The sequence below is a fragment of the Hoplias malabaricus genome, chromosome 1 (assembly GCF_029633855.1).
Source record: "Hoplias malabaricus isolate fHopMal1 chromosome 1, fHopMal1.hap1, whole genome shotgun sequence".
Lineage (NCBI taxonomy): Eukaryota > Metazoa > Chordata > Actinopteri > Characiformes > Erythrinidae > Hoplias > Hoplias malabaricus.
In genome coordinates this window covers 63,056,036-63,072,301 of record NC_089800.1, presented here as the reverse complement: position 1 = coordinate 63,072,301, position 16,266 = coordinate 63,056,036, and the positions used below count along the sequence as shown (strand labels likewise).

Sequence of the window (16,266 nt, the reverse complement as noted above, 5' to 3'; positions counted from 1 at the left end):
ACGTTTCTGTGACAACTTTCTCTTGGGTTACTGTGTATCTGAGTGGAGATGCTTGAGTGGCGGCAAGGGGCCGTATTTCTGCTCGCCTGGCTAGGCCTGCCACAGCTCAGAGAGTCCTGTTTAATGATTGACAGGTTCTGGGATGATTCTGCATTTTAAAATTGTTTATGTTTTAGCTTCAAAAGTCATCTGGCCTTCTCTGGTATTGTAGCGTTTACTGTAGCATTTTTTCTCAAGTATAGAAAAATGCTTATATATACTTTGTAGGTGTACAGCTATTGACTAAAGACGGGGTAGCTGTTTAAACTTCTGTATCAAAACTTCACATGTCCAATGATTCCTTTTTGAGGATTATCCACTTAAAACAGTCCTTGTACTGAAACTCATTAGACACTTATCGGATTTATCAAGCCTACATTATGTATAGGGTACACTGTTATTGTTACTGAATATGGCACTGAGATGATATGGGGTGGTAGAGGCAGAAAACACTGCTTCAGTTATTGGAGAGAATGGGTGGAGAGAATAAATCCATTACTGTAACAAATCTAGCCTGAAATAGCATGCTTGTACTGTGATGTTTTTTTTTTTATTTATTATTTTGCTGCATGCGTCTTCCTGTGAAGCTGTAGTGAGTAGTGTGTAGTAGTGTAGTGAATGTACTTTGAGTACTGTGAGAATAAGAGTAAAGCTGGTCAATATGATAATCTTTAATTAATTCTATATAAATTTAAACATATTTAGAAATGTGGCTCCAGACCCACCGCGACCCTGAACTGGATAAGCACTTACAGATAATGAATGAAAAATTGTTTTTGACCATTTTTTAAATGTGATTCAAAAGGTACCTTCTGTATGTCAAAGTTCTGAAAGCTAAATTATAACATGAATTGTAAAATTTTTGTAATTAGATTATTTTTGTGTGGTCAGCCCCTGTATGATGGCCTATTTTTACTTGCTCATCTAAAGTCATGTTTAAAAATATATATTAAAAAAGCTTACATTTTAAAATATTTTGAGCATGTATCGTCTAGAATTTGAAGGTCACTTTTTGACCATCCTAAGGCTGCGTCTCTACAGTTCCTAATTCAAAGTTTAAGATTAGCTACCCTTTGTGCCCTTCTTGGAACCCTCTCAGCTTTACTGCTTCTAGAAATATTTGTTTTCTTGGAACTCACTGAATTAATGCATGCAGTTTACAGGCATCGGAAACAGCAGGTTTTTACAAAGATTTATAATTATTGCTCTTTAAACTGGGTGGGCTCATAGGGTGCTATCTCCCTCAGTCATATAGGCTGTGCTCTTTGTCATAATGAGACCCTAATGTGGATTTAAACGATTCCTCAGCACTGTGTACACTCTTCCTTCCCTTTCTCTGTTAAACCTCCTTTCTCTGCCTCATTTGATTTAATGGGACATTCACAACAGTCTCGGGAGAGGAATCTCTCTACTAGTCAAATTTCTCATTAGAGCATATGTCAGTGAGACAATGCACTTGGTGCCAACACACACCACTGCGCAACCACTGCAGACAGCTAAGAGGTGATGATTTTGTTTTCCTCAGGGATATTATTAGTAAATTCCAGAGAACATAAATATATACTTTTTGTTTGTGGGTTTATCGTAACATAGAAATGTCAGAAACTACACTTTGGGCAGCATAGTGGTGCAACAATTGATTTACTTCCACACAGCTCCAGATTCAAGCCTCAGGTAACTGTCTTTGAGTTTGGTGTGTTCTCGCAGTGTCTGTGTGTGCTTTCTCAAGGTACTTTGCTTCCCTCCCACAATCCAAAAACACACACTTGTATGTTGCGTGGCAATGCAGTGTGTGAGTGACTGGGCAAGAATGCACTCATGCCTTGCCCAGTGTGTGTTGCCTGCCTTGTGTTGTTGTGGATGTGGTGGATTGTTGGCAGACCAGACGTAACTCATAAAAATAAATAGGTGCTTTTCTAGACACTGTTTTGTTTTTGTTTTTTTTCAACACCTATTTATTTTTATGAGTTATGTCCACTTTCACAACACATGGAAATCCTACCATGCAAGACCTGGTTGTAAACCCAAACAGTCACCATCAGATAAGCTGTAAAATAAATCAAACATCAAGCTGTAGTCATGTGTATCAGAACGGATATGTAGCTGCTAAGAAGACAAGACAGAGAAAGGCAAATAGATAAAAGAAAGAGTTGGTGTTCGCAAATAACGAACTTATCACCCCAGAGCCCAGACCTCGACATCACTGGATGAGCTTGAGATAACTTGAATTGCGAGAAGTAGAAAATATTCCTAGAGATTTCTCTGAGACTATGTAAGCAAGTAAAAATGGAAGCCTTAATAAAGGTCAATAAAGACACCAACACTCTTTAGATAAATGAATAACTTATCCTTACAGATATTTACAGATTATGAAATTTGAAGACGTTATGTAACAGGGCACAAAATTAGGATCTAAAATTAGGATGCTGATGTTTTTTTTTTTTGCTGACATTGGTGAATTGCAGAGTGTTGGAACTTAATGGAAGTAAATCCAGTGGAAAAAGACACTGACTTTGCAGCATTGCTGTGGTTAACTACAGTTTGTGCTTTGGCCTGCCACCCTTTTCCAGATGCCTTTAACTGTCAAATGTGAGAGTAAAGGAACTAACTGATCATTCTGCTGAATCCACTGAGGAGGCTGAGAGTCTACTTGTCTCTGTGAAAAATGGGAGGCTCAGGCCATTTAGGATTAGTTTTTTCCCAACAACAGAAAGAAATGTCTTGAACATTCAGAAGCAGGTCTTTATTTCTATTTTTCTTTCATTGTAAAAAGAAAAGATTCTTGATCATATATGGCATAACATACTGTCAACTCCTTATGTACAGGATAATACCATTAGATAGAACTGAATAAGCTCTGTTTTATACACTCTCAGAAAAAAAGGTACGGTAGGAGGTACATGATTGGTCAATAAAGGTACAAACAATATAAATACACCTTCAAAGGTACAACAGTGTTGTTAAAGTCCAGAAGTGTTCCATAAAGGTACATTACATTCTCTTCTCCAGAAGGAGAGATGAATATTTGTAAGATCTCATTATAGAACTGGCTAAATAAATAAATAAATAAATAAAACATATTGCTATATTGCCAAAAGTATTCGCTCAGCTGCCTTTGCACGTACATGAATTTGAGTGACATGACATTCTTAAACCATAGGGTTTAATATGGTGTTGGCCCAACTTCTGCCGCTTTAACAGTGTCAACTCTCCTGAGAAGGCTTTCCACAAGGTTTAGAAGTGTGTTTATGGGAATTTTTGACAATTTTTCCAGAAGCACATTTGTGAGGTCAGACACAGTCTCCTCTCTAATTCATCTCAAAGGTGTTCTATTGGGTTGTGGTCAGGACAGTCAAGTTCTTACACATCAAACACACTCATCCATGTCTTTACGGACCTTGCTTTGTGCACTGGTGCGCAGTAATGCTGAAACAGGAAGCATTACCCACAAATTTGGCAGCATGAAATTATTCAAAATCAGTTGGAATTAAGGAGCTGAGCCCAACACCTGAAAAAGAAACTCCACGTCATAATCCCACCTCCACCAAACTTTACACAATGACACAATGCAGTCAGACAAGTCCTGTTCTCCAGGCAACTGCCAAACCCAGACTAATCCATCGGATTGCCAGGTGGAGAAGCGTGATTCAACACTCCAGAGAATATGTCTCCACTGCTTTAGAGTCCAGTGGCAGCGTGCTTTACACCACTGCATCCAATACTTTGCATTGCGCTTGTTGATGTAAGGTTTAGATACAGCTGCTTGGTCGTGGAAACCCATTCCATGAAGCTCTCATTCACTAATCTGCAGGCCACATGAAGCTTGGAGTTCTGCAGTGATTGACTCTGCAGAAAGTTGGTGACCTCTGCGCACTATGCACCTCAGCATACACTAACTCCGCACTGCCATTTAACATGACCTACCACTTTGTGGCTGAGTTGCTGTCGTTTCCAATCACTTCCATTTTGTTATACCACTGACAGTGGTTATTTAGTAGTGAGGAAGTTTCATGACTGGACTTGTTGCACATTTGGCGTCCTATCACGGTACCATGCTGGAATACACTGAGCTCCTGACAATGATCCTTTCTTTCACAAATGTTTGTAGAAGCAGTCTGCATACCAAGGTGCTTGGTTTTATACACTTGTAGCCATGGAATTGAGTGGAACATCTAAATTCAATTATTTGTATGGGTGAGTGAATACATTTGGCAATATAGTGTCCTGAACATGAAATAAGGTTTTCAACACAATTTTAAAATCTACAAATATAATAGAATAAGGTACAATTATGTTCCCTAATTAAAGGCTGAATATGTACCTTTGACAGTACCACCACAGTGACAGTTTTTCTGACAGTGTAGCTATCTCTGAATGCATTCATTTTAATACAGTGAGCCAAAATGGCCCTAATGGAGTCTATATTCACAGAATACAGCCCATGTGGGGGTTTTAACAGGGTTAAACAGGCATTATGGGGATTGAGGACCAGGGCGTGCAAAAGGAAATGCTATTGGCTTCTATTAATCAAGAGAGTCTGTCTCCCCATTTAAAATGCAAATATGAAATCACAGCTGAAAAATAAATACTGTAAATCAACACATTTTTTCTTCTCAATCCAGTCTGAAAAATGCCCCATGTGTTGGTTCACTTAAAGGTTAGGTAAGTGACAGCATGAGTCTCTGTTTTGCACCGGTTTTTCTCACAGTTGATGTTGCGGCTGATGTCACAGTCGTGATCCCAAAGTTCTGCTTTCTGTCCATGATTCTCCACCCATCTAAACTCTCTGGAACACCCTAAAAGTTGCCGTTGCCTAAGTGTGGCCTTTTCCAGCTGTTGTCTAGAGCACTAGCAGTACATCTAGGGTCAGCTCAGAGGTGATCTGGAGGCTGAAGGTCATGCCATAGGAATGGACACTGCTCCGTTAGCTCTGCTGCGGCTGCGAGTGTGAATGCTGGACTCTGTCAGTTCCTCTCCGTGCTCTTCTGATTTCTTGTCAGCGAGGGTGGCCAGGAAGCGCAACGTGACCGTGTCCCACTCCTCAGGCAGCAGCAGGAGCAGGAAGCCCACACAGATGATGCAGGTAGCGGCCAGACGCACCACGCTGAAGATCACCTCATGTTTTAGAACATCAATAGCTGGAGATAAACAACAACAAAAAGGATGAGAAGGGACAGGAGGGAAGTAATGGTACGGAAATGTCTTGGTTTGTGGTTTGTGTCTGGAAAGGCATCTAGAGTAAAACCTGGCCAACTGCCAAGTCAAATCTGTGGATGGTAATGATTCATTGTGGCGACTCCTAGTAGGATCATCCAAAGCTGAAGAAGAATAATTCTGGCTGGACAACCATAATAGAATGTTTACAAAAACTGAAGCAAAGACTAAGAAAATAAAACATTTTTCAAACAGTTTTTTTTAAAACAAAATTGTCAAGAATGTATCTAAAGGGGTCATCCATGACTTGCTGTTTTACAGGGATATAAATATGAGGTCACACAACTATAAACTCCAACAAAAAAACAAGATAATGCTCCAGTAGATAGCCTTTGTCTTTAATCTAACTACAAAAGTATGTGCCTGGAGTTTCCTAGACAGCACTGAAACTGTAACTGGAACCAGGTTCTGTGGTCAGATAGGAAGTGTAAACAAATCTATTTTAAACATGGCTGCCCCCATATGGGGGACCCACACTGTAGTGCATGACTGGTTCAATAAAAAGACAATTCACCTTATGTGAGTTAAACGTAAAAAGACCAAATGTATCAATAATACCTATTTTCTTTAATAAATAATATTTGCTGCTTTGTGTGGTAGAAATGTCTTACTACTTCTTTAATGTGCACCAGAAGAATAGAAGAAGCCATGACTGCCACTTCACATTCACAAAGCATGTTAATGACGCATCTGAACAGTAAGTAAGTGGTTTAGTGATCACACACAGGGTGGTATAACACACTGACCTCCACAGTGGCTCAGGGATTGTTTTAGCTTTCAGAAAACCCAAGCTTGAATTAACCTACTGACCTTGGCAGACTGCTTCTAAAGACAAGTACCTTCATCAAGCATTTAGCGTCGCCTTGGCAACATGAGCATCTCTTTTAAGATAGAGCTAATGCTGCTAGTGAGGATACAAGCTCATGATCAGGTTTCTTCTGTATGTTGAGAGAGAGAGAGAGAGATGCTGGGCAAGGCTGATAAATTTGCTGTGTAATGACTTGGATGCTTTTAGCAATAGTGGGGGTTTGGGGAGGAATGGAGCATAAAAATGCTGATCACTTGAGACACTGCTCAGTTTAGGAGTGAAAGAAAGAAAAAGAATCAAGAGGAGGGACTGTACATGACTCGTGAATCTAGATTGTTATTTATAACAAAAAGTGGTACAGAAATGTAGGGATGTATGCATCCTATTTATTGTGTGGAGTGGGAGCTAAGTCCATTTTCTAATCGAACAAGCTCTAAGCAAACACACCTGCATTGCCTGGAACACTGAGTAATGTCCCAATAGATATGAGGATTGGGTAAGTGAGAACCACACCTACATTGACCAGGATGTTGAATACTGGAAAAGAGAGAGAGACAGACAGAGAGAAAAGCACAAAAAATAAAATATAAATATTATATTTAAATATTTTATTATTTTATATTATATTGCAATGAATATTACATTAAGTATAATTTCAGCTGTTCTAAGGTGCACTTGGGGCAGCACAGTGGTGCAGCAGGTAGTGTCACAGTCACACAGCTCAAGGAGCCTGGAGTTTGTGAGTTCAAGTCAAGTTCTCCCTGTGTCTGTGTGGGTTTCCTCCGGGTGCTCCGGTTTCCTCCCACGTTCCAAAAATACACATTGGTAGGTGGGTTGGTGACTCAAAAGTGTCCATAATGTATGTAAGTAATGTATGAATGTGTGTCGCCTGTGAAATACCAGCGCCCCATCAGGGTGTGTTCCCGCCAAGTGTCAGCTAAAAGTGTGTAAAGACCCCCAGTGTTGGACAGTTGAGCAGTGAAACACTGGAGTGATGAGGGGACTCTTTGGGATGAGCTGAATTAAAATAATTTCATTGGTGTTTTGAAACTGAGAAAGCAAAAATTCGTTAGAGAAAGTTAGCATTAGCACACACATATTAGTACAAAATGATCTAGAATGAATGTTTTTGAACATATAGTAAAATTTCTAAAATAAGTCTCCCTTTTAGTAAATATATAATGATATTAAAATTTATATTGTATTATTATTGCAGTTTGCAAGACTTTTTCATGTTTTGAACACTTAGGGCCTTAGGGCTGCACTTTAGCTTTTAAAATCTGTAAACAAGTGGAACTCTTACTATGGGTGTTTACACCTGCTGACACATGGTATATTGGAAAGCTGAGGTGATGAAATGCTACTTCAGACTGTAACCTGATGATTAAAACCCCAAATCTCCCTCTTACTAAGCATTAAGTGCCTGTGTCAGCGCTACTGAAAGTTTACTCCACTGTTGTATCTGCAGGAAAAACAATATCTGGGCCAGTGATAGAGCTTGATGCCAAAAATGATTTTTTAATGATATTATGCTTTGGTTTCCTTCCAGTAAATCAGAGTACTCACCAAGCCACAGGCCAGCCACTCCACAGAGATAGCCCCAGGGTAGAGAGGAGAGAGACCCCCAGTGCTCCACCTTAGTGAAGTAGAGGATGAGGGGCACGCAGGAGATGAAGATCAGGTTGAAGATGCCCATGGTGGAGAAGAAGTGCGCCACCTCTCCCAGGTTGGCACTGCCCAGGAACATCTTAAACAGCACCTGGATGTGGAGAGATGAAGTCACTTCCATAACAAATAGGTGGGCCAGGGTGTGAAATTCCAGTAAGATCAGACAGCTTTCATTTGATGTTTTAGCTTTTTAACTTGGGTTTTGTGACCACAGAAAACCCTTGATCCAAATTTATTGCTGTTCTTTTGCTATATACGTGTACAAGAGTCCAAATATCCAGGGCCTTTGTTGTTGTATATTTCTCCCTTATGTATCTAGAGACTTCTCCAGATTCCCTGAATCCTGAATATTTTGATAATATTTTACATCACAGAGAGTCAAGTACATATTATCCCTGCAACCACTACTTGCACTTAAACTGCTGGATTATTTGCATTTCGAAAAACAGCACCTTGACCTATGCTTAAACACCAATGACATGATCTTTTCAGGATGCTGCTTTTAAACCAAAGCAAACCACTTGTGTAATGCAAGCTTTCACAGTTTTTCTAGAATAAAACTTCATCTGCCACAACACAACATTTTTGTCTCCTATGGCACAAGAGTAAATCAGTCAACAACGTACTGTGGAGCAGCTGAAGTCTTGTATCAAGCCAGAATGGGTAAAAATTCTACCTGTACCATTGCAACCATTTGTATCCTCAGTTCCAAAATGATTAAAAATGTAAATACAAGGAAAGGTGATGTAAACCACTCCTATCATTTTGTAGTGTGTTGCTGGAATCAGATACTAAATGTGTTTATATTTACAAAATACATTAATGCTGCTCTTCCTGTAGTGGACTGTCACCCCGTCAAAGGTGTGTCCCCACCTTGCACACAGTAATTGCAGGTAGGCTCCAGACTTACTGTGACCCTGAACTGGAAAAGCAGTTGCAGACAATGAATGAATGAATGAATGAATGAATGATGTTGCTCAGTGAAAATGTTGGAAATATTTTCTTTCTACATGTGTTAGTAAATGATCAAAAGAATTTACAAATCACAGATTCTTGTTCATCATTCATCTATATGGTGACACAAAGAACAAGGTGTTTTTCAAAACAGAATTCTTACTGTACTCACTTTGTAGAGTGCAGAGGTGGAGGCGGAGCCTACTGCTAGAGCCACACCTATGAAGGAATCTCCATGAAATCCATCAGCATAGGCCATCATGACGATGCCTGTGATGGCCATAATGGCTGCTACAATCTGAGGATTGAAAATAGACATATTCCAAGCTCACAGTTAAGTTACTTAAACATATCAGACTGCAATACATTCTGTATCAAAACACAAATTAATTTCATAAATAAATGTGTATTTCATATAGACAGTATGGCCACAACTTTGTAGGCACTTTCTCATTCAGGATTTCCTCTGAAATCGGGTGTGTTTGTAAAAGCTTCTACATACTCTTGCTGGAAAGTTTTGCACTAGGTGGATGATTAGTAGTGAATCACACACCACTCCAAGTCATACCAAAGATTTTGGATAATTTTTCATCACTCCAGAGAATATAGTGCTTAAGCGGACTTTACTCTGCTCTAGCAGATATTTGGCATTACGCATTGTAAACTTGGGCTCCGGCGTCCTATTTCATCATGTATGTTCCTGTCTATGGAGATTATACAAGCTGTGTGTCCACAGCTGAACGACTCTGTCCACAAAAGCTGAATTCACTAGTTATGAAACTATATTGTTTTCTCAAAACAGAAGCTAACCAATGCTGTGTCATCAGAAACACATACTGAACAGTGATTATAATTTGGTCTGTCAGAGTGCTCCTTAATCCTGCTCCTGGGGATCCCTATTATAACCCTTCCCTGCTTAAGCCCAGCTGATGCAGCTCATCAACAGATAGCAAACCTTTTATTGGGCTGGATCAGGTGTGTTGAGGCATGGCTTAGTCCACTGTGCTAGATGGGGTGGGGGATTGCATTAAGAAACACTGGTTTAAAGTGTAGGTGCTCAGCTTAATGCAGATTAATGGATCAAATATGGCTTGTTTCAAAAGGTGACCCCCCTACTTACAGCTTAATGCGGTTGTTAAATCTTGCTGACAACTTATAGCCTATTTAGACTGATTACTTCTTTAGCTGAATAACACTTAGAGGAGGACCAATCACTCACTTTTACATGAGCATGTAGTTTTCTCTCTGGCTCATCCATTTAAAAGACTATTAGGTACAGGTGATGTGTATCTGTTTGTAAAGTTTGAATGTTACGGTAATGTATTCCCATGCATTCACTGTTTCCGGTTAGAGATTGTGATAAATTATATTAGGAAAATTCCTAATTGGAATTTTTTCTAACTTATGTTCTGACTGCAATTTAAATAACAATTATATAAATTAACATACAGGCCTATGAGATTGTATTTGCTTTTTTAAGCTTGTTTGAACACTATAAAAGTGCTGTGGTTTTGATGTCACAGCACCTGGTTTCCTGGATGCTTTGATTGGTCTACTGGTAGTTCACAATCTCCATGCTATTGGGATATATTTCCTCCCTTGTTAAAGAAACACTGTTAATAATGGCTTTATTGGCTTTGCAATTGAAAATATTCAATCTTCTCTTTCTTTTTCTAGGCTCATTATTTGCATTAAAGCTACAGACCCGCACACCCATGAAGCGGTCTTTGAGGACGATCCAGGACAGGAGGAAGACGAAGGCCTTGTGGCAGCAGTAGAGTGCTGATACATCTGTAGCTGTGAGTTTCCTCAGCGCCAACAAATACAGATAATTAGTCAACGTCCATAAGATTGAGAAAGGTGCTGTTCTTTTAAGAAACAGTTTCAGGGTCATCCCTTCATCCCCAAACAGTCGACTGCATTCCCTTTACAAAGAGACACAAGAGAGACAAGTCTTTATTATGTCCACTAGGGACCAACAGCTAAAATATTATTTACCAAAAAAGCGAATACTTCATTATTGTTAGTGTGGCATGGTGGTGCAACAGGTAGTGTCACTGTCACACAACTCCACTGGAGACTGTCTGTGAGGAGTTTAGCGTGTTCTCCCTGTGTCTGTGCGTTTTTCCTCTGGGGGCTCCAGTTTCCTCTCATAATCCGAAAACACAGGTTAGTAGGTGGATTGGCTATGTGTGTGTGTGAGTATATATATATATATATATATATATATATATATTTCTTATCCATTTTATGTACTAGGAACTAGAACATGCTGAGGTCCTTCTCTATGCTCACCTGAATTTCTGAATAGGGGTCTGCTTCTCCCTGGTGATAGCCACATGGCCCGAGTAGTAGAGAGGGAAGAAGAGAATGTTCCAGTTGGTGCTGAACCAGGAGATGAAGAAAGGGCAGGAGAAGGACTTGAAGGTTCGCTGCACCACTTGTGTAGTTCCAACCCAGGAGGAGGACACACACAAGACCACTAACAGCCCACCCAGCACTTTCAGAATCACATTAACACAGGTCTGGTACGAGGAGGCCTCTCCACTAGCCTCGCTGGCTGGAGTCTCCACATGAGAGTCTGAGCCTTCATCTCCTACAACAGATCAAAGAACAGTAGTGGCTCATTACAGATACCCTCTCTGGACCACAGCAGACCAGCAACACTTTTCTAAAGCAGATTTATTTCTTTTAACTATGTACCAATATATGTATTTAAATGCACTATATTCAAAATAGTGAATTCAGACACTTGTAGAGTGATTCTACAGATCATTGTAGAATGAGCATAAGAAAAGCACTCTAAAAGTAATGGCAATAGAATGCAGTGGAGCAGCTGCAAATGAGTCTTACATCACCGCACCCAATTCTACGTGTGTAGATGAGTATGAAACACCAGCAGTAGGCTGCGAAGCAATAGAAGTGTGTTCTTCAGAATTGTAGTTACACAGGTATTCAATAACCTTGTGATGTGTTGGAGTGTATTTTTTTTTTAGTATTTCTAAAACTAATCTTTTTACGTATCTGCAACATAATCTATTAAAAATGTAGTCTAATTTTTTCACTTCAGTTTCACTCTCAGTGTATTAAATATTTACATGTACCTACTGATATTAATTCATTGTGCCAAACTGGGCGCTGTAATGAACTTTTCCAAACTAGTCAAGATCTATTTCAGATCTTTGGTTTGTGTCCCTGTGGGGAAGGATATATTGATCAGTAGCTGATAGTGTCAGTTACCTGCAGGTGAAGCACTAATAGCAGCTATCATTAAAGAAAACAGCCTACGTGGCACAGTCCAGGCTTATGTCAAAAATAGCTCCAGAGGGTCATGGAGCAGCACTGCTGCTGTATTGACGAGGCATGTAGTTGGACACTCTCAGAAAACTGACACCAAAGCCACGAGTGCTCCAGTTAATGAAGAAATAAATGTCAGGCTAACCAGGTCACTTCTTGCTAGTCCCAACCTCCTCCTTTTCCATGTGTGTCCCTGATAATAATGAGCATTAAGGACTCTTAGTAAAATACAACGCTACCACCATAGCAAAGAAAAACATTCTATTTGACTGGATGACAAGGATAAAATAAGCAAAACACAGTAAGTGTACTTGCTCTTGAAAGAATACTATCTAAAAAAAAAAAATATCTGCATTATCAAACTAAATTCTGTTCAAACCTGGACATCATTTCTTGGTGCATTTTCCCTTTAAGACCACTAAAACTCTTGTGCTCAAGTACATGAAACACAATTAGCACAATTCCTACTTTTGTTTGGGATAGTTTGTCTTTTGTGGGAGGTGGTGAGGCAAATAAAAAAAAAAAGAAAAGAAAAAGCCAGTGCTAAAAAATGTTGTATTAATTCTTCTGAAACTTAAATTTATTGCTGAGTGGCATTTGAAATGCAGCATTTGTTGTATAAAAACTGTAACAGAATAAGAGAACCTGTGTAAAAACCAACTTTCAAAACCATATTTTACTTTTGAAAATGTCAGGGTTTTGCAGATAGTGTTTGGGATCTGCAGTGGGTTCCCAAAGTAAAAAAAAACAAAACATTTAGCAGCAGAGATTGAGAGGTGAGGAGAGCTTGAACTGAGGGGAATAGTGCTAGTATCAGAGCGCCAAGATCCGTTATGCAGTAGACACAGAGCGATCAATTTACACCAGGGCAGGAATAAAAGATGACATGCGCTAGCCCATCACTGCTAACTTGCATCATGCTTGGTCAGCACACACACACACACACACGCAGAGGGCAGGTGGCTCCTTGTTCTCCAGTCATAATTTCTAACATTAATTGAAGTGTGTGTGTGTGTGTGTGTGTGTGTGTGTGTTCACTGCCACAGATGGGTTAAATGCGGAAGACACCTTTCGCACCTTTAGGTCACCATTGGTTTTCTATAAATATTTTTCATTGAAGTTGTCAAAAAACAGATATCATTATTAGTTTATGTGCACATACAGACACATGCAGTTTTGGTTACAGTACTAGAACAAGAGTATCACTCACTTTCAGTACTCCATAGGAAATAAAAACTGTTGTTAACACACTGTTCACAGGTTTTCTCACTTCACTTTTCAGAATCGCAAGAGGATTTGTGCCCCTGAGTTCTGACTCATAAAGCAGACTAGAAGCTAACCTTGATCATACAATGAAACTTTGAGTGTCTAACAATGTGGTTTACCACTCAGTTCAATAGTATCCAATGGTTTAAAGGAGAACTGGCTTTGCTTTGATAGATTGTAAAAAGATTGTTTTGTATCTTCTCAAATTCTGGACATTGGTGTGATTTTTACCCAGTTTTAGTGATTGCAAACATTCCTGCTAGCCAGATCGCCCTTTATCACATAATGTTACCAAGCTGAGAAGCTATGCTTAGCATTGTCTAGAGATGAGCGTAAGGTGCTGGAAGTGTGTACGTATATTGCAAACCTATATCAAAGCATTGAAAACACCAGTGTTCACTACTTCCCTGAAAATTGCAGGGAAATTTTTTATTTCCCATCATGCGTCATCATTGGACAGCGAATCTTATGTCCACACTCACTAGCATCATGCTAACATAAAGGGATATGCCACCATTCTGCCGTATTTCTAAATAATGTAAGTTGGGGACATCCAAATAACACTGTGTTGAAATGTTAAAATAAAATACATTTTAAACCAAAAATGGACCTTGAGTCAAGAAGTTAAGAAACCCTTTACTAACACACTAACTATATCACCATTTCAATCTACACGAGGTCTTATTACATAATTGAATTGAAACTTAGCTTGGACGGATAATTAGGGTCAGTGGATGATTGATTCAATGAATACCTTACAATAATAGAAAAAATATATTCCATATATTTCCATTTCTATTCCTGAACAGAAGCAGGCAAATAGGTGTTCCTGGTTCCCCATTTTTCTACAGCTTCATGTTTCAGGTATCTGATATTGCATTTCCTCCAGTCTGCACCAATTTCTCACAGAATGAGTTCCATGTGAGCTGTAATACTGCTGCAACTGAGATACCAGTTAAAATGATAGAATTTCTCATAAAGTACATATGACATTTTTGACATATTTCACACTGAGAAGACATTTGCACACACACAAGCCTCCTCTATATAATCTGTCTAAAGTATTATATTAGAGCATTGTAACATGCAGAAGTGTAACAATATGCTATGCACACCACACAGCAGCTACAACATACTTACACATTCTCACCTTTCTCAACATACACTACATATCCGAATGTTTACTGACACACATTAAAATGACTGAATTCACTAACTAATGTGAACAGAATCATGTATATGCATTGTAATTGCTACAGAAAAGCATAGACCAACGAAATGGGACTGTCTGGAGTGGCTGCATATGAACCTAAGGTCACTAGTTCAATGCCAAGTGTTAGCTACAGTGTACCCCCCATCACTTTGATTTAGAATTACTCATCCTGACTAGCATCTGTACATGACCTCACTAAGGCAATACTCTAACACCAAAGCTGTTTCTCAATACAAAGTGCATCAAGTTCAAACTGCCCTACATGGTAATACATACTTGACTCGACTCGTGAGTAGAAACTCCTGAGGACGCTGTGGTTGTTATGTACGCCAGTGAGTCACCGTCTCAGTGGCGGGAAAAAATTAATTGCGCTGAGGTGATTGCAAATTGCCTTCTGGGATATCTAACACCCTCAAGTCTACAGAAGTCATGACCCAGTTGCATCCTCGATAATACAGGCCAAACCAATAGCACATCCAGGTATTTGGACTGTTTTTGGCTAGATGTGGAGTTTTAAGTTGAACAGGACTTGGGCTGCGACTGATGATGTTTCCCAAGAACACAAGAACGTAACAACACACAAAAAAAGACCTGTTTGGGGTATGATTATTGTAAATGATGCACTCAGTTTATTCTGACTCAAGTTATTCTATTCTGTGACAGAGAATGAGATAACATTTTGAATCACAAAACAAATCTGGGATTTTTTATAAAAAGACCACCAGTATTCAACACAAACTGCTGTTGGAAATATTTTTTTATCCAAAATATATTGATGTGTTTAATTTGTAGCTGTTGCAAGGAAGTCACTGAAAATATCAGCTTCAGTGCTTATATTTTATCACTATGCAAGCATTCATAAAAAAATCTAAACTCATTTACACCAAAAGAACCAAAAAATGAAGACCACCAGCCTATATACTGTTTAGGTAGGTGACATTTATATTTACATTCACATTACTGTGGGTAAGCTAATGCAGTGTTCAAAGTCTTGCCCAGTGATTTTCATTCGTGTTGCACTGAGTGAGAAACTGAACCCCATTCTGCAGTGTTGAAGGCAGACAGTAGTGTTATCCACTAGGTTACAGGAGGACACATTCCTCCTGTAGGTATTATTAAACATTTTAGTGTTTTGTGCCACAGTAACTCTTCTGACAGTTCAGACCAGATGGGACATAACCTTTCTTGCCCTCCCACATTAATGAGCCCTGAGCGTCCAACATTCTATTGCTGTTTTGTGGTTTGTTTCTCCTCAGACTACTGTCAGGAGATACTCACCACAGCTGACCAGCAGCACCACATTAGCCTAGGTTTAAGAGCCATATTTTACTCAGGTTTAAATACCCAACAACTTCTCTGACTTTCAACATTCAAATACAAGAAGCAAGTCTTTGCATACAGTCAAATTTAAAAGAACACTACATTGTATTTTTAAAATTACAGCTTCAAAATCACTGTGAGGATTTACTGACATGTAACGGAGAATAAAGTCTTGAGGTTGCTAGTTTTGGCTCAGGCCTGCAGAAAATATCTGAAGTCAAGTCAAATTTGTTTGTGTAAAAATGTTTACAACCAGATGGGGCTGCAAAGCAGCTTTACAGACATCCAAAACTAAAACATAAGCTAAATGAATAACCCCATGTGAGTAAGCCAAAGGCAACAGTGGTGAGGAAAAAATGTTGGGAGGAACAAAGACACACAACATTTACCTATGTCCCTCTGGTCAAACTAATTGTAAACAAAGGAGCTTTAATTAAAGCTGCAGATGTAGAAGCAGCCTTGGAGTCTGTGTGAGTTGTGAAAGCCT

The 16,266-nt window shown here is 39.2% G+C and overlaps 1 protein-coding gene across 1 annotated transcript in view; it reads right to left on the bottom strand.

Moving 5' to 3' along the window:
* Positions 1–2,791: 2,791 nt before the first annotated feature.
* slc35f4 (solute carrier family 35 member F4) overlaps positions 2,792–16,266 on the bottom strand; it is a 32,391-nt gene continuing 18,916 nt past the window's right edge. The window contains exons 2-7 of the mRNA XM_066681163.1: positions 10,979–11,279; positions 10,389–10,608; positions 8,856–8,981; positions 7,628–7,820; positions 6,509–6,598; positions 2,792–5,177 (exon numbers count right to left, since the gene is read on the bottom strand). Coding sequence (XP_066537260.1) covers positions 4,936–5,177; positions 6,509–6,598; positions 7,628–7,820; positions 8,856–8,981; positions 10,389–10,608; positions 10,979–11,279 — 1,172 coding nt within the window. The 3' untranslated portion in view covers positions 2,792–4,935. The remainder of the gene's footprint in view (positions 5,178–6,508; positions 6,599–7,627; positions 7,821–8,855; positions 8,982–10,388; positions 10,609–10,978; positions 11,280–16,266) is intronic.